Source organism: Oncorhynchus kisutch, linkage group LG19 (genome assembly GCF_002021735.2).
Source record: "Oncorhynchus kisutch isolate 150728-3 linkage group LG19, Okis_V2, whole genome shotgun sequence".
NCBI lineage: Eukaryota > Metazoa > Chordata > Actinopteri > Salmoniformes > Salmonidae > Oncorhynchus > Oncorhynchus kisutch.
In genome coordinates this window covers 8,760,838-8,781,850 of record NC_034192.2, presented here as the reverse complement: position 1 = coordinate 8,781,850, position 21,013 = coordinate 8,760,838, and the positions used below count along the sequence as shown (strand labels likewise).

Genomic DNA, 21,013 nt, shown 5'->3' with positions numbered 1-21,013 from the left:
CTCTCTCTCTTTCTTTCTCCCTCTTTCCTCATTCTCTCTATTTTAGAGGAGGAAGACGGAAGATGGGCCAGTTATATTTGGTGTCTATTTCAAACATGGTATCGGTGTACTGTGTAAGCAGATATATGGGTGTATATTGGTGGAAAGCCCATGCATTTTTTTAAGTTTTCACCAAAAAATATGTAGACCTTTTATTAATAGTTTAAATAATATTATTAAGATACTGTATAGGCCTGAAGGACAACATTACACGTAAACACCAGTTTCATATTTGAACACAATTTGATACATTGCATGGGGAAATTCAATAGGCTAACAAAATTATGGATGTGTACTTCTGCAACCTTATTTTAGAAAATTAGAAAAAAATCTGTGTTAGTAGATCGAAATGAATATATGAACTAGGGTTTGAAAGGAAATCATGTCAATTATCCTTCATCATGAATACTATAATCCTAATATTCATTGGTGATGATGGCCTATAGTAGTATAGGCCTACGCCATAGTAAAATATAGGCCTACTGAGATAGCCTATGTCATCCTAACAAAAGAACGCTCAGGAGTGTGTTTGTGTGTATATGTGTGTGGACGCGCGCACTTGAGTACCTCTTTACCACATGCATTGAAATAGTCGATGAAATGGTCGATGATTACTGAGAGTTGCAATCAACTATGATTTTCATTTTTCGAAATTCACACATGCACGTATAGAAATACTGAGCAATTTAAAGCATGCTGTGCTACGTGATTTCTAACGCCCAATATACCATCCCATGATTAGTTAGCTACAAGGCTAAGCTATAGGCTACTTTAACAGTATTACCGATGATAAAAATACGAGCCGACCAAATACCACAACAGCTACATGCGCCATAAACAGCAGTCCACCTCTCTGACCTCATAAAGTGGCAAAATCTCCTAATAGTGGTCTAGGGGCATTCGGTTTGACTAACTATGCTTTTCCTCCTTAGACTCCATCGACCCGGAAGTTCTCTGATCTGAATGTACAGATGCTTTGGTTGGCCTGTAGGAGTGTATGTGCACGCGCGTGTGTGTTTGTGTGTGTGTGTGTGAGTGACTGGGCTGAGGGCGCGCGCGCGCGCCTCGATTTTTTTCCGTACGCAGCTCGCTCTCTCTAAATGCCATCGGCGCTTCGATCTCCATGTCACTCTTTCCTCACATCTGCAGCCGATCAGAAAAAAAACGACCGCGAACCTCTATTCCACAGGTCAGTAAATATTTAGATTTCTATAAAGCAAGTCTCTCTGTCTGGCTGTCCTTCAGCGAAGAACACAAAGTATAGATCTTAAAGGTACATACTGGTCCCTTCCAACCTGCCTCTGTGTGTTCTGTCCAGCCAGGCGTATGTCCAGAAATGAATTGATGAGCAAGTTTGATCCATGGCTTTAAAAACGATTTTCGAATTTAGCGTTTTTGTAGTGCATCTTTAGGAAAAAAGGCACACATGCTTTTTGCTTAGTGAATTCCAGAGACCGGTTAAACAGCTCCATTTTCTCAACATGTGTAGAGCTTTTTCTGCATGTCTGTCAAACAGAAATGTGGTTAAAAAGACACACGCGACGCCATTGTTGCCTCTTATGTTTGTACTGTAGCCTATATGTGTTTGGCTGCGTTTGTGACTGGCATTAGGCTGGGGGATATTCAGTCTAAAGGAATTTTAGAAAATAAAAATATATATACTGTAAATAGGCTATAGCTGGTCTTCAATAATCGTTTTAATAAATCGTTCCTTTTTTCGTTTTTCACTGCGTCAACGTTTCCAAATCGCTTTGGAATTTATTGCAGTTAACGCAATAGATTCTGAGAGTATTTTACCTACCTCGCCACTCCCGAAATACAGAAGATGAAGGATTTTAATGATCTATTACCACCTGAGTTGGTGGCAGGCAGAATCCCTTAACCCATGAAATTGATCTGATTACCTCGCCAATGGGTCATAAAAGAAAGGAGTTGAATTTGCTGAGGCTGCATTCCCCCTTTTTCCATCACGTCTGTGGTCGATATGGCTTGATTTGGAGAGGAGCTGTTACATAGAATGAATAGGATACGAAATTAAGGGCATCACAGTCGCGCTATCATGGGCAGAGCTGGAGCGGTTATTTACATGCAGAGAACAGAACGGGCTGGGAAATCGCGCGCGGTTCTATTGATTTATGCTGAATGCTTCCCCAACAGCTGTGTTTTGGAGATAGGGAGGCTGGCCACTCACATAATCACGAGGTGGGTTACCTTTTAAGTAAGGATGCAATCTGCCTCCAATCTCCAAATCAGGCCACGACAGAGATGTGCAGCACATTGAGTGTGGCTTGAAATGTTGATATGTCGAAGTTCTTTGTTTGTGTGTTTATGAAGTTCTCAAATGATGTTCGCTACCTGGCAGACTATCAGCGTTGGCGATTTATTTACATGTGTTTGATCTGTATGCTAATGAGCAATAACACCGTGTTATGCAAAACGGGTAAATAAATGCACCAACTGTCAATGGAATTTTTGGTAAAATACGCTCTAAGAGAACTACATTTTATGGTGTTTTAAAGCAGAGGAACCGACACCAGTAGCATCCAAATTGAGGCGGTGTGGGCCTGGCGATGCGGTGGTTAAGAGAGAGAAGGTGAATAGCGATCACACGGATAAGAATCCCTCTCACTTAATTGACAGAGTACCTTAAGCTCTTTTTTCTTGTTATTGAAGCTAAAGCATTACCGAAAACATAATCTGTAGTCGAGGTAAACTGTTACAAAATATTTTCTCATTTGAATCATTCTAAGAAATATACCAAATTTTTCAAGTTTCATTCACACCGAGAATAATTTCACGCCCTCGTTTTGGTTCTAAGAATCTGAACTGGTTCACATAGTTAATTGAGTACAACAAGAAGCGTTGTTCTTGAAAAGATCAGAGAATATTGTGCCATTAGTCATTTTATACATGTGGCCTATATTTATATGCTATATTTCACATGCCCCAAATCGAGGTTTCAAATTAAGGCATGATATCGTTTTGAATTATTTGAAAATGCCTGTCTTCGGGGTAATTTTTTCTCTATTTCAGCGCATATCAAAATCATTGTTATTATTATTATTAATAATAGTAATAAATAGTTGTTCGTTTATTTCATTTAAATGATCCTGTAACACACATGGAAGTCCGAATGTGTTTCTCTCTCCCTCGCTGTTTTTATTTTCCTCCGTCTTCATCAAGATAATAATAATATATCCCAGTGATGACTGGAGTGAAGTAGCTCCAGCGGGTAGAGAGAGTGCCGCGTGCTGCCCGCTGCCCAAGGCGGTGTCCTCTGGTTCACCCTGGATCCGCGCCTCGCGGCTGTTTGGACAGCTTTACCTGCTACATTAGAATGAAACTGTAAAACCTAAACCCATCAAAAGTCTCCTAAGCCAAATGCCGCCACTTTAATTAAATGGTATTTGTGGGCCTTCCCGGTTTTGCATCTGTCCCAAAACTGGGTTTCTACAGCACAAAAGCGTCAGGACTGCGTGCTTTAGAATGTGCTTATCTCCCTGTTTTAATGACGATGCTTCAATGGTTGGACACACATATGATCAACCCCCCAAAATATTTTAAAAATTAATAGATACAATGTATAGTAATTATTTGAATAGCCTATATGCTATTATCAATATGCATATTATTATTATTATTAGTAAATATATTTGTAGTTAGCCTATGGGAGGCAAAATGTGGACACTGTAAACAAAGAGATGCTATCTAAAAAGTTCATCTCACTCTGACAATGAAATAATCTGGTGGTGTCTTAAATTCTCACCCTCGGTGAAATCTTCTGATTTTAATCAGTGTTCCCTGACATAATCACTCACAAATTATCTCCCCAATCTTCTGCTGTGCCCGCCACCAGGCAACATTTATGAATCAGACGCAGTGTAGTAGACTAGACATCTGCTTTTTATTTAGTTTGTTTTGGTTATTTTATCGCGCGCACGCGCACACACACAGGGCCCCCGTTCTGTTGTGACAGTGGTGGGGATTACAAATGACAATTTTTAAAGGGGACCAGTTTTTATTCCACTCTCCTTCTCTCTTGACACTGAAGCTTGGGGAATCACGTCTTGAGAGAGGTTCCATGTCCCACTCTGTAAGCTTCCAGACATCCAGACAAGAAACAAAAAAACATGATCAGGATTTTTACATTTACTGTCATGTGTTGCCTCGGAGCACCTATAACGCATAGCCTACTTGGTGGATAATGGAGCGCGAAACTTTTAAAGAGGATAATTACACGAGTCCGTTGACAGCTCGACAATGGCGGTGAGATTGTTCGATGTGAGGCGGTATAGCAGTTTCCATCCAGGTTCAGTCTCAGGTTCGCTTGAGTGATACATGCTCTCTGGGCATCATGGAGAGGGATAAAAGCGTGCTTTGTCAAATCAGCAATATTTCTGTTTCTCACACATTAACCCCGTACACCCAACTGAGAACGGCCTTGGTAAAATGCACAACCTACAAAAGACTAAAGGGCCATCTACGAATATCACATATGTAGCTACCCTATTCTGTAAAATAGGCCTACCTCATTGCATAAGATGGATGTGGCAGTTATTGTTGTGGCCATGCTCTGAAAATCAAGTGCTCCCATGGAGACCCTGACAAAATGCATTTCATATATCCATTTCCTTCGTGTCAGTTTGCATTCGTGATAGTGCACTTTGGAAAATTATATAGTATCGATTTTTATGCGAATGCAAGGCTATTAATAAAATCTGCCTTTTCTCCCCTTGTAATGTTTGCATACAACTCACCATACAATTTCTTAACGATTTTAATGCGTAATGAACGCCCAGCATACCTGGTTATAGAATTGTGCCATTAAATAATTATAATTTTACTCACTGGAAAAGGGCGCGCGCATTTCCTCTCCAGAACAGCCTGCGCGCTCTGCTCTGCTCGCTGAGAGGGTTCATTTCCTGGAGGTGACGTCACGTCCAGTGGCGTCGTAGAGGCTGCCTGTGTCAGTGCTTTGCGCAGCACCAAAAATAACATCCCCTCCTATTCTACAATGACATGCTGCCAATCGGAGAGTATTGGGTAGCCAAACTGGGAATTAGATACAAAATACCTCCCCACGGGGCAGCCCTCCCCCTCCCACCTATTACTGTGCAATCAAGTGCAACAAGGCGAGAGTACACTGCAGCATTCATACCTGACATTGGCATATGGAATAATTAGATGATCTGGCCTATGGTGTCAGTATGAATATATTTAATTGGTCAATTCAAGATCATACACTATAGAACCAATGAACCAATTTGCTGCTTGTCTATCTGTGTGTTGGGGGGGAGACGAGAGGTCTAATACTCTGGGAGAATACTCTCTCTCTCTCTCTCTCTCTCTCTCTCTCTCTCAGTCTGTTAAAGCCAGCTGAGGAGCCAGGCAGTAATGCAGTGGAGTGTTTTCAGACTTCAGTTCAGCCGCTCTGGCGTCCTCGCCCGCCCTGCTCTGTGAAGCGAGGAAATCAGTCCAAATTGGGGAGTTAAGTCGTAGCCTGCCATTATAATAACGCGCCTGTCACCGCGAGAGGACGCACTGTCACAATTTTAAGAAAATGGGCGTCCAACAACCTGCCAGGTTGCCACTGGTCCCTCGTTATTGAGCAACAGGCTTCACGACTCTTTCTATTTATATATTTTTTCATGACAAGCCCGGAAATATTATTGTGGCCAGCAGGATTCATTGATTCAGATACTGCATTAAAAAGCAATCTACTTTAGAATAGAAAATAATATAATGTAATTAATCTGATGTGTTGTTTTTCATGAAGTCTCCATATTTTGTAATAAAACATCACTTTATTACGGGTTATAATTGAGTTATAATGAACAATACATTGTGTATAATGGGCATGAAAGCATTTGTGTACCGGTATTTGCTTTAAAAAAAAATCTAAACATGAAAATAAATGTATTTACTATTGGTGAGACTCTTGCAGGGTCTGGGAAAGAAAAATCCTTGCAGCAGTTCTTGGTCATCTCTCCTGGCCCACTATATTCAATTAGGGCGAGCAGGGCAGGCCCCGCCCCCACTGATGACACTGACAGACCCTCCTTAAGTTGCGTCGCGCCACAGCTGTCTGCAAGCATTGAGCTGCCTGGCGCCATCCTGAAAGAATGCCTTCACTGTAAAAAAAAAAAAAAAAAGAGAAAGAGAAAGAGCGAGAGAGAGAGAGACATACACACACTGGGACGGAGAGAGTTCAGAGAGAGCTATAGAGCTATAGAGAGTGGGTGAGAGAGCGAGAGAGAGAGAGAGAGAGAGAGAGTGAGGGAAGCGAAGTAAGTGGAGAGGGTTGCCGCTGCGCACAAACAGAGATTTGATCTGTGAGTTCGGTGCTAGTCCGCTTGCACTAAGCTACCTACTGCAAACAAGGCTGCGTCTAAACATATACCTCTGCAACTTGTTGAATCGGCTTAATAATAGAAACTTTGTCAGGGAAAAGTTGAGGAACTTTTGAGTGGGACTGGATACGACCTTGGACTTATTGATGACAACATTCAAGTGAAACATTATTTTTTGAATGTATGTTTTGAACAATTTTGTTTTATTTATTATATGGGCAAATTCACCTTAATGTGAATCCCTGCCAAATAATCGCATTTGAATAGACTGAAAATAACATCTACATAGGGGGAACAGCATATTTTTAAAATACATTTTTATTTATTTTTTCCAGGTGAACGAAGGTAACGAAGAAAACTGTGGATTAAACAAAGCAGGAATTAGGACAGATTTTTTTCTTACTTGATTTGAATCGGTTCACTCCGGTGTATATGAACGTTTGCTAAAAAGCTATGGAAGTATCCGCGGACCAACCCCGATGGATGAGCCATCACCACCCATCGGTGCTAAACGAACAGCATCCCGGCTCGCACCACCCGGGCCTCGGCCACTCGTACATGGACCCCTCGCAGTATCCCCTCGCCGACGATGTGGATGTACTGTTTAATATCGACTCACAGGGCAACCACGTATCTCCATACTATGGGAACTCAGTCAGAGCCGTCCAGAGGTATCCACCTCCTCCACATAGTAAGTACGGCTTCATTACGCGTCGTTTTAGGCTACTATTGAATTGTTTATATTTGGCATGGTCATATTTAACTCAGATAGAGCTAACATAAGAACAATTCGTCTTCAGATGGTTGTCAATTTTAAAATGTCTGAACCGAAGTATTTGTCTAATGGGTTTTAGTCTCAGCGGATCCGGATAATTTAAAATGCGAGGGCCATATGAAACCATGCAGTCCACCACCTCTCTGGTGGTGTACGTTTGGTTTCATATGTTTCCCGTTGTGAGTATAGGTATTTGTTTTAACAGAGACCACTCTGTTTCATTGTTCTAATTCCATGTTCAGTGCGATTTTAGCACAGTAACATCAGATGTAAGAAGGGAAGGTTGTCCCTATCAGTCGAGCAATTTGAAATCAATGACATGTTTAAATCAAATAAATTAACGCGACTTACAAATTAACATGTTAGCATGTTACTATTGTCAAATATGACATGTATGTTTGTATCATGGTTAAATTCAAATATGTTACCAAACGAATGAATGTGTAGACCTTCCGACAGAGAGAATTTGGAAGGCCCCATGAGATATATTTTGTCATTTCAGACTATCATACTTCACCACACAACCGTGTCCATTTTATGGCAGGTAAACTATGAGTTATCATTTAATTATAGATATTCCTGGAGAGAAAATAACTGCGGAAGAGCAATTGGTTTAATTTATTGACATGACTTCCTGAACGGAATAGTGAATCATGACCCGGTGTCTGTAGTGATGCTTCCTATGCTAAAACACCACTGTTCAAACCCTCTGCACTGACATTGGCGTGCTACTCAAACTGCTGCTCTGACACAGTCATTCAGGCCCTGGGTTTCGGCTAGACCAAAAAATGAGGTAGACTGGAGTCAAGAGGGACAATTTGGGTCAGAGCATGTGTTGTCAGTTGTGCAGGCCTGGTGTGCAGTTTTATCTTGTGTCCCCGAAGAGAAATCGTGGGTGATGTTTTAATAAAATGGCGTATGTTTAAAAAAAATGTTTTCCATAATCAAAAGTCTAAGTCATTGTAGTTGCAGTTTCTCCACTGGTAAAGCACATCTGAATTCACTCATATAAATATCAAACGAACAAGACCGTTTTGTTTCAATAGAAAGTGTGGCCAAACTTTTTTAATTGACAGTGACTGAGGTACACCTTTAATTTGTAACGAAGTGATATTATTTGTGTAATTTACATAGCAGGCCTAGACCTACATGGCGATGTCAAACTGAAACCAGCATAAATGTGAGATAGTGTTGTTTAATGTCAACAAAATGATCATAAGGGAAAGTGATCAAATCGTGAGAGTAGGCTAATTGAATGTAGGCCTATTGTAATTTTCTTCACTGAGAAAAATACTGACAGGGGTGTATTATCCTATTTTCTATTACAGGTAGTCAGGTGTGTCGCCCCTCTCTACTGCACGGCTCTCTGCCGTGGCTGGACGGAAGCAAAGCGATGCAGCACCACAGCACTTCCCCGTGGAACCTGAGTCCTTTCCAGAAGAGCTCACTTCACCACGGTTCCCCGGCAGGTCTCTCTGTCTACCCCCCGGCGTCCTCCTCCTCCCTGTCCGGGGGCCACTCCAGCCCACACCTCTTCACCTTTCCCCCCACTCCTCCGAAAGACGTGTCCCCGGACCCAGGCATCTCCACTCCGGGCTCAAGCAGCAACAGTCGCCAACAGGAGGAGAAAGAGTGCATAAAGTACCAGGTGTCCCTGGCCGAGAGCATGAAACTGGAGTCTCACAGCCGGAGCATGGCATCAATCGGAGCGCAATCCTCCGCACACCATCATCACCCCATCGCCACATACCCATCCTATGTCCCCGAATACGGCCCAGGCCTCTTCCCACCAAGTAGCCTGATAGGTGGGTCATCTTCTAGTTATGGTTCCAAAACAAGACCAAAAACAAGGTCATGTTCAGGTAGGCGTGCATTTTATTATATTACCATTTGATTTCACCTTAGAATTTATGACATTGATGATATCCAGGTGTAATCCCAATGTGCCCGTTTCAGAATCAGGACCAATTTTCGTTCTCCACACAAAAAAAACCTGTAACTTTGAGTGACAGCCAAGGCATTTCTCCAGCCCTTGCAGGCCCATAGAAAGTCAAATGTGTCTCAAATGAACTCATGCACAAGATTCGTTTGAGGGGAAATACAATAGCAGTGGCAAGGAAAGAACGTGGCGGTAATAATAATACAATTAATAATAATAGCAATAATAATAATAATAATAACAATAATAATACATTCAAAATAATAATAACAAAGTATTGCATGGATAATCCGGGTTTCTGTCTCTACATCAATTTTACTGAGTAACAATTATAATTGGGGACGTTATAACGTTTCTATATGTTATTAGGCTACACAAACATGTTTAATCGCATTCAATCAGCACCACGATTTGTTAAAACACATTGCTTGGAATAGAAAGCGAATTAAATAAATCAACGCGCATTTTCCCACATAAGATTGAACGATTTTCCACTTTCCAAAGCAAATGAATTTAGTCCAGTGAATGATTAAACAGCTTTAGTGCCCTTAAATCAGATGAGTTCAGAATAGTTTTAAGCTGTGTATAGACCTAAACCATATCCGTTTTCAGTTGTTCTATGTTTCACAGAGGGAACGAGAGAGAGGCTAAATCTGTGACCGCGGTCTCCGTGCCGGCATGGCTGTCTCGCGCCCGTTTAGATAATCCCATTACTGTCAGACTGGTGCACGCGTCAGTTGCATTGTTTACGCAGAGCCAGTAATAACTTTGATAGAGCCCGGATGCGGGGCTGCATTGAGAGGGGGTAATCACGAATGAGCACTCTCCGTGGCAGAGGGGCACGGCTGGCGAAGCGGAATGTTATCCAAGCAAGTGGGGGTAATTAAAATAAAAGGTTATTCAGGCTCTGCTAGAAACCAGTTAACTGTAATGAGATTAATATCAGTGCCACATAGCATTAGGAGACATATAGAAAACAGTGGATTAGTCGATGCATATCATCAGGCATATTCAATGCTGAATAATATTCGCTTATTGCAAACAAAAAAATAAATCATTTTAATTTGAGGATAAAGTATGTGTGTGCTGTAATGTGCGTAAAGATACATCCTCTAAAATGAATCTTAAATAGGTTATCTATTAATGAGGTCATATAATGGAATGTGTCTACATTGCAAACCTGCAGATGAAAATAAGTCATTGAGAAAGGTCGACTCTGTGGTCTTCTAAACAATAAACCCCGGAACACGCCTTGCACAATACGAAATCCTGTAGTAGCCTATTTCTCAGAGCCCTATTGTGGAGTGGATACATTTGTTTAGCTGTGTTACCCAGTCTCCTCTCTCTAAAACCACTATTGATTTACAACGTCCTCCGTGTCTGCTGAGGTCTCTGGAATGTCTATCACATCTAACAAGGCAGAACCAGAAGTGACGCGTATCAGTCTCTGAAGAAATGGAGGGGTTTTTGCAGTCATAAGGGGAAGTGCGGGTGAGTAGAGGCAGTAAAGGCACCTCACGGCGCAAGGCCTCCTCTCTATACGCGTCTATGCTTTCAAATAATCCTGCCGCGATGCTCGGTTGTTTCAGTTTCAGTGGTGACGCCACATAGGCCTGGGGATCAGGAGACCACCTTAATGAAACTGTTAACGCGCCTCTCACCTGTCAGTGTCACTAGAGAAGTGCCATTCAAACCCAAATGCTGGTTTGGAAAGACAGTGGTCATTCCAATCAAATAAACATACCTAAACATGAATGAATTCGCCTAGTTTACAATGACATATTATTGTTATTATTATTACTTTACACCACTGTGAAATGAGAGGTTGTGTGTGTGGGAGAAAGAAGAGGGCACATTTGAATCACAAAAACATGATTGAAACCATAGATTATGCACGCCCTTTTCTAAAAATAGGCTATCAGTTTGAATTAATATATTATGCATTTGATGAAATGATGTGTGACCTCATTGTGGCAGTAATCGACCATAACAGACCTGCTTTATTCAATGATAGTCAAATGTTTGTATGATGTCAGACATATTGTATGAGGTAACTTTGGAAACACTATGAATTGGAAAAGGCCTACTAACTCCAGGGTCAAATGTTGATATCAGTTGTAGCCTAACGGAGGCTGGGCTTTTTCCCACTTTGAATATTCAATGCATTGTTATAGGCCCACTGTATTATTATTATTATTATCATCATCATCAATAATAGTAGTAGTAGCAGTTGTATTATTATTATTATTATTAGTAGTAGTAGTAGTAGCAGTTATTATTATTAGTAGTAGTAGAAGTAGTAGTACTAGCAGTTATTATTATTATTATTATTATTAGTAGTAGTAGTAGCAGTTGTATTATTATTATTATTATTAGTAGGAGTAGTAGTAGTAGCAGTTGTATTATTATTATTATTATTAGTAGGAGTAGTAGTAGTAGCAGTTGTATTATTATTATTATTATTAGTAGGAGTAGTAGTAGTAGTAGTAGTAGTAGCAGTTATTGTTATTATTAGTAGTAGAAGTAGTAGTACTAGCAGTTATTATTATTATTAGTAGTAGCAGTGGTAGTAGTAGTAGCAGTTGTATTATTTTTTATTATTATTAGTAGCAGTTGTATTAGTATTGTTATTATTATTAGTAGTAGTAGTAGAAGTAGTTGTAGTAGCAGTAGTAGCAGTAGTAGTAGTAGTAGTAGTAGCATTAGTAGTAGTAGTGTTATTATTATTATTAGTAGTAGTAGCATTAGTAGTAGTAGTGTTATTATTATTAGTAGTAGTAGTAGTAGCATTAGTAGTAGTAGTAGTAGTAGTAGTAGTAAAAGTTATTATTATTATTATTAGTGTTATTATTATTATTATTAGTAGTAGCATTAGTAGTAGTAGTAGTAGTAGTAGTAGTAGCTGTGTTATTATTATTATTATTAGTAGTAGCATTAGTAGTAGTAGTAGTAATGGTAGTAGTAGTAGTAGTATTAGTAGTAGTATGCCTAGTAGTATAATTTGTATTATTTGTATTATTATTAATATGTAATATGAATGTTATGCTTCTATTAGAAATAATTATTTTGTGTGATGACATTTTCTACGATGTTTATAACAGCCTTTCTCCCTCTTGACCTGAGGGATCAAGTGTTCCAGATGTGAGATGCTATGTTTAGTTTAAAAGGGGCGAACTGATCTCGGCGCTCTCTCCATGTTGTGTATCGTTTCTGCTTTCAGAAGGTAGAGAGTGCGTTAACTGTGGAGCAACGTCGACCCCGCTCTGGAGGCGGGATGGCACTGGTCACTATTTGTGTAACGCCTGCGGACTCTATCACAAGATGAACGGGCAGAATCGGCCCCTCATCAAACCCAAGCGACGACTGGTATGTCCCTGCCACTTTGTATTGATGACACTTCCGTCTTTCTCTCTTTCTCTACCCAGGAAGAAGTGTTAGCTGCAGGAAATTGACTCGCCAAGTGCAGGTCTCGAATTCTTTTAGATATACAGTAATAGCAAACTGCAGATTTATTATTACTATTGTTATGCATTTTTTAAATGATTTGCTTCATCAATTATTATTTTTCCGCTTCAATTGCCCTACTGTTTGATATTTCTTAGAGGAAAAAAAATAGGAGAAAATATATTCCTCTTATTATGCATTGAGGCAAATCGAAAAATATTCCATCCAAATCCTCACTGCCCGCATAGGAATAATATCTGCAGTTGACATACTGTAAATGGCATACTTAGAATTGGACGTTTATATGGTTTAGAGAGATGTAGGCTACCATGCACCTTGCAGTATTTGGAGAGGAACACCCTAAACTTTTTACCACCAGAAAGCTGAGTACTATAGAGTAGTTCCCCTACCTTCCTGCATGGTTAGATAAAGGGGAAAACTTTCTTGGCAGGGGACGTCTCGCGTGGACTGCTCTTTTAGCAGCCAGACAGCTTCTACTCTAGCATATATCACCCCGTCTCTCTCTAATGTGAAAACCCGACTTCCCAGGAAAAAGCTGCCGGATATCTGAGCAGCGCAGATAAGTAGCTTTTAACAACATAGCCCGCTTCCCCAGTCTAAACATGAAGGGGACCGGGGACCGAATCAGCGCAAGGAGCGGCCCAGGGCACGCAGGAGTCACGACTAGATTGTTCTTCTCAGAACTCAGGGAATCTCTGCAGAATGTTCAAATACTGAGGGAAAATAGTAAGAAAAGGAAAAGAGAAAAGAGAGAGGGAAGTCTGAAGAAGAAGTCTGGCAGGAGATGGATACAGTGAGCTCCATTTTCCAGTACACAATAACTTTATTTTCGCGTTAATGGAACTCAAGATTGGTGTGCAAAGCAATTACATTATTTAAGTCACGCATGAACATGGGTTATTAGGCCACCAGATGTAGATAATTGGAAACCCCCGAAAGATAGTGTAGTGCCTTTTGTTTAGCCCATTCGGTGTTAACGGGTACTGTGTCCTATTCGGTCACCTCGTCTATCGATTGGTTTTATAGATTATAACATCAATGTCAGGCCGGTCAGCTAACTGGCGTCTGAGGCAGGCCTTTCAACCCACGGGAATGTAGAGTCCTCTCCCCATGCAAGTCGAAACGTATCTCGAATGTAAATCAGCGCATTAGCTCTTCCCAGTTTAAAAAAACTATTTTCTGTAATTGGCTAATATGCCTATGTGGTATGTCAATGTGGACGGTATGGCGATATTCAAGCTTATATGGCGATATTCAAGCTTACCATCTTCATCCACAAGCATATCATTTTGTCCATTTAATTCATTAGCCATGTTATATTGTGAAACCCCCTTGACAGCTCAACATGATTAGATATGTAAAAACATCAGAATAATTATTGTTTGAGCTTGCTATGCACATATTGATGATTTAACATATAATTTCCCACCCATGGGAGGCTAGAGATTTGTTTAAAAAAATACATCGTTCTGTCCGCCATCATGCTCTCACCGTAAAACTAATTGTAGTTTATTTGTATAACCTGTTGAGTTCCATATTTAAACATAAGGACCAGACACTATCTTGCTGTTACTTAAGCACTTAGTCGCTTAACGGGAAAATGTAATCAGATTTAATAGGTCCCATTTCATGCCACTGCTTTTATGTCGTCTGTAAATATTTACTCTTGAGAGGGCATGTGCGCATGATGCTATTTTTAGCCTCGAGTCAAAGCAGCGCTGTTTTTGGATTTTGTCCTTCTTTTTAAACTATTTGCAGAAAGTTGGATAGACAGAGCTTTGCAGAAAGCTATATGTTAGTAATGTATTATAAATGCAACATTTGGTTTGATAGCCTAGGAAAAGGCCTTATGACTGATATGCATGTTTTTTTGTATCTCCTTTTCGCCAGTCTGCAGCAAGACGCGCAGGAACATCATGTGCAAACTGTCAAACGAGCACGACAACACTGTGGCGAAGAAACGCCAACGGGGACCCCGTGTGTAACGCTTGCGGTCTATACTACAAACTGCACAATGTAAGCAAAACAACAGCCTTTACATTATAGTAAGATATCTACTAATTTATCTAAGCATGTGTCGTCTTTCATATCCTTTCTTTTCTTCCTCACTTTTGTTTATTTCTTTTCATTTATTCTCTCCTCCCTTCTTTTTTCCCTGTACATTCAAAGCTTATTTGCGACTTTTTTTCTACAATTCTTGAAATATTTATCGCAGTCGTCCCTATTGAGAATTGTGGGGGGCACAAGCGATAATAAATATAATTCATGTGATTTATTCGTAGCAAGTCACATGTACGAATCAAAATATGTGAGAGAGCCGAATTAAGCCCCGTGCGTACAGCTTGGTTTTTGAATATTAAATAAGAGCTTAATTAAAATTCGATTAATTTTCAGACCTATCTTATTTCAGGCCTTTTGGTTACATCCACGCCAGGGACTTGAAGTCCCCCTCTGACCACCAATCCGCCTGATTCGTTTTGGGGCGTGCTGGTTACTGTCTCACCACATCATTTCACTTCCTCAATCTGAGGACCCCCAGGACCAGTTTTTTTCTCTCTCTCCTTTGCTCTCGCTCTCTCTCTCTCTCATACACACTGTACCAAGAACGAGAGCTGCTGCGTAATTTAACTAGCGAAACATATTATTATTATGATTATATTTGACTTATAGCCTATTCAACCTTCATCTGAGAGAGCTCCCCCCAGAGTTGGTCTGATAAGGTATCCCCAGGGGGACGTCTATAGCCTATCTCACTACACTTCCTCCCTTGTCACGCAAGTGCCCTTTGCTCCCTGTTAAATATTTTCCCTATGTTGGTTTTGGCAGATTCTTTAAGACGGAAGAAAACCTGAGAAAAAATAGGGAGTATAATAATATTTCCCAGTTACATATTATATATTTTGAACTGACCCGACCTCAGCTTAATTGCAAAATTAGTTTGTTTTTGGTCAATTCCGAATTCTGTTGGGGCCTGCTCAATATGAAACAAATTCCACATTTGACATGGAACATTATATGAAGCCTCTCTCCCCTTGTGCACAATGACTCCTAACCTGCACAGTGGCCACAGTGGCTGCAGGTGACAGCCACCTAACGCTAACCTCAGAGACCTTGATAGCCTTTCCAGTTTGATAAGGCTGTAGGCTACAGTAAACGTGTATGGACATATTTATCGGATGCTTGTGAAAAAACAAATTGCCACAAAGATGTGACAGACAGTGTTGACACCCAAATCAGTTTTTTCCCCTCCTTGACAATGTGAAACAATGATCCTCAACATTCACTGGTGTGTGAATCAGGGTGTTTGCAGTGCGGTCAACCCAAGACCATTGCATAAGGTTTGTGGTTGTTTTCAGGTTACTATAGGTGTGGGGAGAGGATATGAGGTAATGTCCTGAATGCTCTGTGGTGGTCACTGAGTAAAGCTCTGTTGTGTTTTATTTGGTGCAATGGGGCGGAGGCCCAGGCTTCCTATGTGAGATGCATGGCATACATAGGTGTATCAAAGAGCACAGCCTGCCTGGTCAGCTTTAGTTGGGCGAACTGCATTTCAACGTCTAGATAGCAGCCAGAAACACAGAGAAGCCCTTTGCTTTTACCCGACATCGTGCAGAGACAGTGAAACCACATCACTCAGGGGCCATAGCTCTTTGCCCTTTGCTAATCAGCTGGGCCACTCTGTGCTAAAATAGAGTCAGTGAAAAATGCCAGTAACGTCTCAGAGAAAGTGGCAGAAGTGAGGCGGTGAAATCCCTGTTCCCATTTCTCAGGGAAGCGGTCCTACCGATCAGGGAGGCAGCCGGCCTCATCCACCTCTCCTTCATAATCCTGCCCTGAGCTGGAATTCCATCATCCGGCTCTCATTCCCAGCTAAAACCTGTGCAGGAATATGGCAGCTCGGGCCATTTTGGCCAGCAGATGCCCATGCAGATGGAGGGTTGAGGGTAGAGAGACGGACTTGGCCGGCGCTGGTAGTCGTCATGGCCATGTCGGCTGGTTAGGACGGTGGTTGCCAGGCTCTCTTTCTCGCTCTGTCTCACTTTCCCACTCTCTCTCATTCCATCTTTCCAACTCTCTCTCTGTCTTTGCATCTGTCTCCCTCTCCCTGGCATGGCAGTAGTCTAAGATCCAGCCCAGCTTAAGGGAATCAACGTTTAAATCCAGCCAAATGTGGACTCACCCTGACACACACAAACACACACACACCCTACTCCTCCCCCACCCCCTACCGCTAACAATGGGACAGACAGATTTATTCTATAATGGGACTCCATTACATATCTCAGTGTCCCCCAAACCCTGAGCTCGAAACCTATTTGTGTCGTCCCTCTCCAATGTTCTATGTTTTGTTTTTTGCTTGTTGGTCGAAATGCATTGACACAATTCGAATGTGCTTTACAGGATACGACTGATAAACAGAGCTCAAGGCTTGGATTTGATTTACTTTCTTTGTTTGTCAGCGTTTTTCCGCTTCATCAAAGTCCATCAGAAAGCATGAACGCTGCTCTTTGATATTTCGGCTCAGTTCTACTCTGACTCATATTGCTATTTCTGCTCCTTCAACTTAAGTAACTCCTTGAAGTCACTTACCTATGAAATATGAATATTGAATAACTTGCTTGTTTTAACCCTGGTGCATTAACCCCATGTCCCCCAGATCAACCGACCTCTCACTATGAAGAAGGAGGGCATTCAGACCAGGAACAGGAAGATGTCCAGCAAGTCGAAGAAGAGCAAAAAGTCCCACGACAGCATGGACGACTTCTCCAAGAGCCTGATGGAGAAGAGCAGCTCGTTCAGCCCCGCCGCTCTGTCCCGTCACATGTCCTCCTTCCCCCCCTTCTCACACTCCGGCCACATGCTGTCCACCCCCACGCCCATGCACCCCTCCTCCTTCGCCCCTCACCCCCACTCCAGTATGGTCTCTGCCATGGGCTAGAAGACCCCAACGGTACCACCCACCTCCCAGAACCCCTCAACCAACCCCCTCCCCCATCCTCTTACTCCCAGTTCTTTTTCGCTTACCTGAATCCCAAGCTGAAAGACAACCAAACTGCTCCTTGCTGCCCGTAACCAACCGCTCTGCTCCATCACCAAGCCGCCTATGATCTGACCTCATTGTGAGGGAGACAGGCTTTATGGGTCCTTGCTTTTGTTCAGTTGTTTCTTTTTTAATCTTTATCAAGTGTATCTACTGGGATCCTCAAAGCCTGGCAGACTGACTCACTGACTGTGGTTTTCCGACTCCTCGGAAGACCACATTGTTGTTCTCCGACCCAACCTGGGAGAAAAGATCCTGAAGCTTCACCCACTCCCTGACTGTCCTCCCAGCTGATAACCCCCAATCTGGAAACCCATTTGTGTTCAAACATTTTTCATGGGAAAAGCAAAGATTATTAACAATCATTACAAAAGCTACAACTTTTATGATGCCCCCCTCCCCTTCCCACCCGACTTCACACACCTGTATGACAGGACCCCCCCACCCCTGAGCCGTGAGAAGAAGAGAGGAGATTAACTTTGAATATATTTGTACAAATTGTATGAAATACAGTACATTTAACGAAGACTTTTTAATTAAGTAAAATGCCCCTGGGCAGCTAACGACAGAAGGGTACGAGTCAAGGCAAGAAGAGACACTGCCGCTGGAGAGTAGAGGAAGAGAGGACGCCTCTGCTTCCTGGAGAGAGGGATGAGAGGGAGGAGAGGAAAGAACAGAGAAAAGGACAGGCCTTCACTTTCGCCTGCTGGAGAACATGTTTGATGCATTAAGCTTCTAGAGAGTCTATTGTTCTGACTGCAGGCGTCTCTTTTTTGGATGTGCTATAGGTCTCGGGCTGTTGGTTTGTGTTCACATGCTAGCACATACACACACATATTCACACATCATACTTTCACATACACACACAAACACACACTGCCACATTGGATCACCTGAAAGACTTTCTTCCGGCCCACAGATTATATGCATTGTGAAAAAAGTTCCTGTATTTGTTATTTGTATGTATAATTCAGAGTACCAAAAATACGAAAGAAACAAAGATGTAGAATTATTTCTTTATGTTATGCAGACTGAATGGTTGTAAAAATTTAATAATAATCACTAGTGTAAAAAATGACTGCTTTTTTGTTTCGTAATTATTATTATTTTCTTTGAAAAGAATAAACTAGTTTAATCTCTGTTGACATGTTAGCCTGTGGTTGCGATACTTATTTCGTTCTCTGGTGCGGTGTCGTCGTGTGATGTTTGACACATCGTCACCCCACCCAGACCTGTCTGGCCATTTTTACCCAGCATTCACAGCAGCAACTGACAACTCTCATGGTGAAGGACAAACAGGAAGTGCAGAAATAAACAGTGTGGCTGTAGGAGGGCTCACATGCTGTTTTATGGCTAGACAGGCAGGCTAATTCTCACAATCACAACTGACCTGCACTTTAAATCTGGTCATAATGGAACTGAAAGCTTGGCAGAAATTCTCCTGTAGGTATCTGCTCGTTATTAAGAATTAGTAATGTTTCTGGAGAGAGCATGTGAAGTTAGAATGTGCCTTCAGAATTCCATAGTTCTACAGTATGGAGGTGATTAGTGAGGGTGATTAGTTGACTCAGACAATTTAGGGAATTCATTTAAATCAATCTGAAGAATTCAGACCCTCATGTAAAATAAGAATTCTCAAAGTCTTACATGACACATTTTGTCGCTTCTTAGCGTCCATGTGCTTTTATGGAAGTCTTACTACATCGTGTCAATATTGTACCAATCTTAAAAAGCTGGCGAATACCAGACACAGCCATGATACAGCAATAGAAAACACATCAATCACACAGAGTAAAACAATATATTTGGTTGGAACAACTATTTCAGTACATTTTATCACCAACACACCAAACCCATGTGTAGCCTACACAGCAACATCAGAAAGATTTGATCTTGTCACAAGCAATTCCGCTAGTCAGCCGCATACCTGTAGGTGCTGAAGAGCAATACATAATTTCCTCCCTTTCTTTTGAAAACGATGACTGTTTTGAGTTTTGAATTGGAATATTGAAGAGGAACTCAGAATTGACCACATTGTGGCTGAAGTTCCTCAACATCCCTCTCCTTCCCCATCAAGTGTAAAGTATATTCATGTGCGCATATTGATATACATAGAGCTATACATACAGTGCCTTGGGGGGGGGGGGGGGGGGGGGGGGGGACTAAATTGATTGAGAAACAAGAAATTGAGAGTGCAGGAACCATGGTATGAAGTAGCCATCATCTCAACAGTGTTATTAGTGGATGCTAATGTTACTGTATCGACTTCAGTCACACTGTACTCTGCCAGAGGGAACGAGAGCTATGTGATTGAGAAAAAAGGATGTCAAAGTACTGGCTTAGGTACATGAAATTATCAGAGCAAAAACATTATTCTTAAATAGGGCCAATGGCCTACAAAACCGTTATTTTCTTTATTATGATTTTTATCAAAGAATGCATTGGGTTCAATTTGAAGTTCAACGTGATTCAAGCCGCACACCATCTGTTCTGTGTTTGGGCTCCTAAGACAGGCTTGAGCATCTTTCCAGCCAAGCTTGCTAGCATAATATTCACTCAACTGGATTCCACTTCCCGCTATTTACCACTGAGTACACTAGTCCTCGGTCACTGTCAAAATGTTCAGATAGCTTTGACAGCATAGTATTAGTATACATACAGTAATGATATATTGTCACACAAATGCATTTCTTTCTGACTTGGAAGTGAAACAAAATCGCATCAATGGGATTAACACTTGTTACGTCATCTAGAGGTAGATCCTTTGAAACGGTATCCTGGATCAACTAATTTGACTAAACAGACACATTATGCAAACAGGTATACGCAGTACCAATTCACAGAATACAAGCACACGTTCCAGTCTCTAATCCAACTCCTCCCCCTGTACTGACCTTTTCTTTGACTCCACTTCAGCGAGGCCAAACAGAAGTCTACCAGCCATTGGCCACAATTAGTTTCTGAGCCACTGTGTCCAATCAAGAGATTTGCTCCTGTGTTTTAACAGCGAAATTGAAGGAGGGAATATAGGATGAGGATGGGAATTCTGTGTGTGTGTGTGTTTCTCTGTGTGTGTTTCTGTGTGTGTATCTGTGTATTAAGGGGATTGAAGTGAACTCTTGGCCTCTTGGCCTGTGGCGGGTCCCCAATCCCCCTTGACAACCTTTCACCTTGGCGCCGTGCTATGAGTGTCTGCCACGGGTGACTGAAAGTCCACCGACAGACACAGGGTAGATAATATAAACAGATTTACTCCCACCCCTCTCCCCTCTCCTTCCTATTCTCTACTCTCTCACCTGATGGTTCTTCTGTCTTATAGGCCTCTCCTTTTCCTCCCTCATTTATTTTCCTCCTCTAGCACTCGTTTATTACTCCTTTTATCTCTCTTCGTCTTTCCTACGCAT

The 21,013-nt window shown here is 41.5% G+C and overlaps 1 protein-coding gene across 18 annotated transcripts; it reads left to right on the top strand.

The window, feature by feature from the left end:
• The first annotated feature begins 1,118 nt into the window (after positions 1-1,118).
• Positions 1,119-18,761, top strand: LOC109883480 (transcription factor GATA-3-like). Of its 18 annotated transcripts, none has more exons than XM_031797061.1 (7): positions 1,119-1,228; positions 6,725-7,080; positions 7,667-7,708; positions 8,493-9,026; positions 12,324-12,469; positions 14,459-14,584; positions 17,226-18,761. In XM_031797061.1, the coding sequence occupies exons 2-7, from the start codon at positions 6,843-6,845 to the stop codon at positions 17,505-17,507; spliced, it is 1,368 nt and encodes a 455-aa protein (XP_031652921.1). In that variant the 5' UTR covers positions 1,119-1,228; positions 6,725-6,842; the 3' UTR covers positions 17,508-18,761. The 18 variants fall into 18 exon arrangements, with proteins under 18 accessions (XP_031652921.1, XP_031652932.1, XP_031652937.1 ...); XM_031797060.1 differs by lacking the exon at positions 1,119-1,228 and adding an exon at positions 6,214-6,570; XM_031797072.1 differs by lacking the exons at positions 7,667-7,708; positions 12,324-12,469 and adding an exon at positions 12,529-12,569 and having other exon boundaries at positions 1,120-1,228.
• The last annotated feature ends 2,252 nt before the right edge of the window (positions 18,762-21,013 follow it).

Excerpts from the sequence above, each read along its gene's own strand:
- LOC109883480 (XM_031797061.1), top strand. The coding sequence starts at position 6,843 with ATGGAAGTATCCGCGGACCAACCCCGATGGATGAGCCATCACCACCCA. Across the intron at positions 7,081-7,666 it reads GTATCCACCTCCTCCACATA|ACTATCATACTTCACCACAC; the intron begins GTAAGTACGGCT and ends TTGTCATTTCAG. Across the intron at positions 14,585-17,225 it reads TATACTACAAACTGCACAAT|ATCAACCGACCTCTCACTAT; the intron begins GTAAGCAAAACA and ends CATGTCCCCCAG.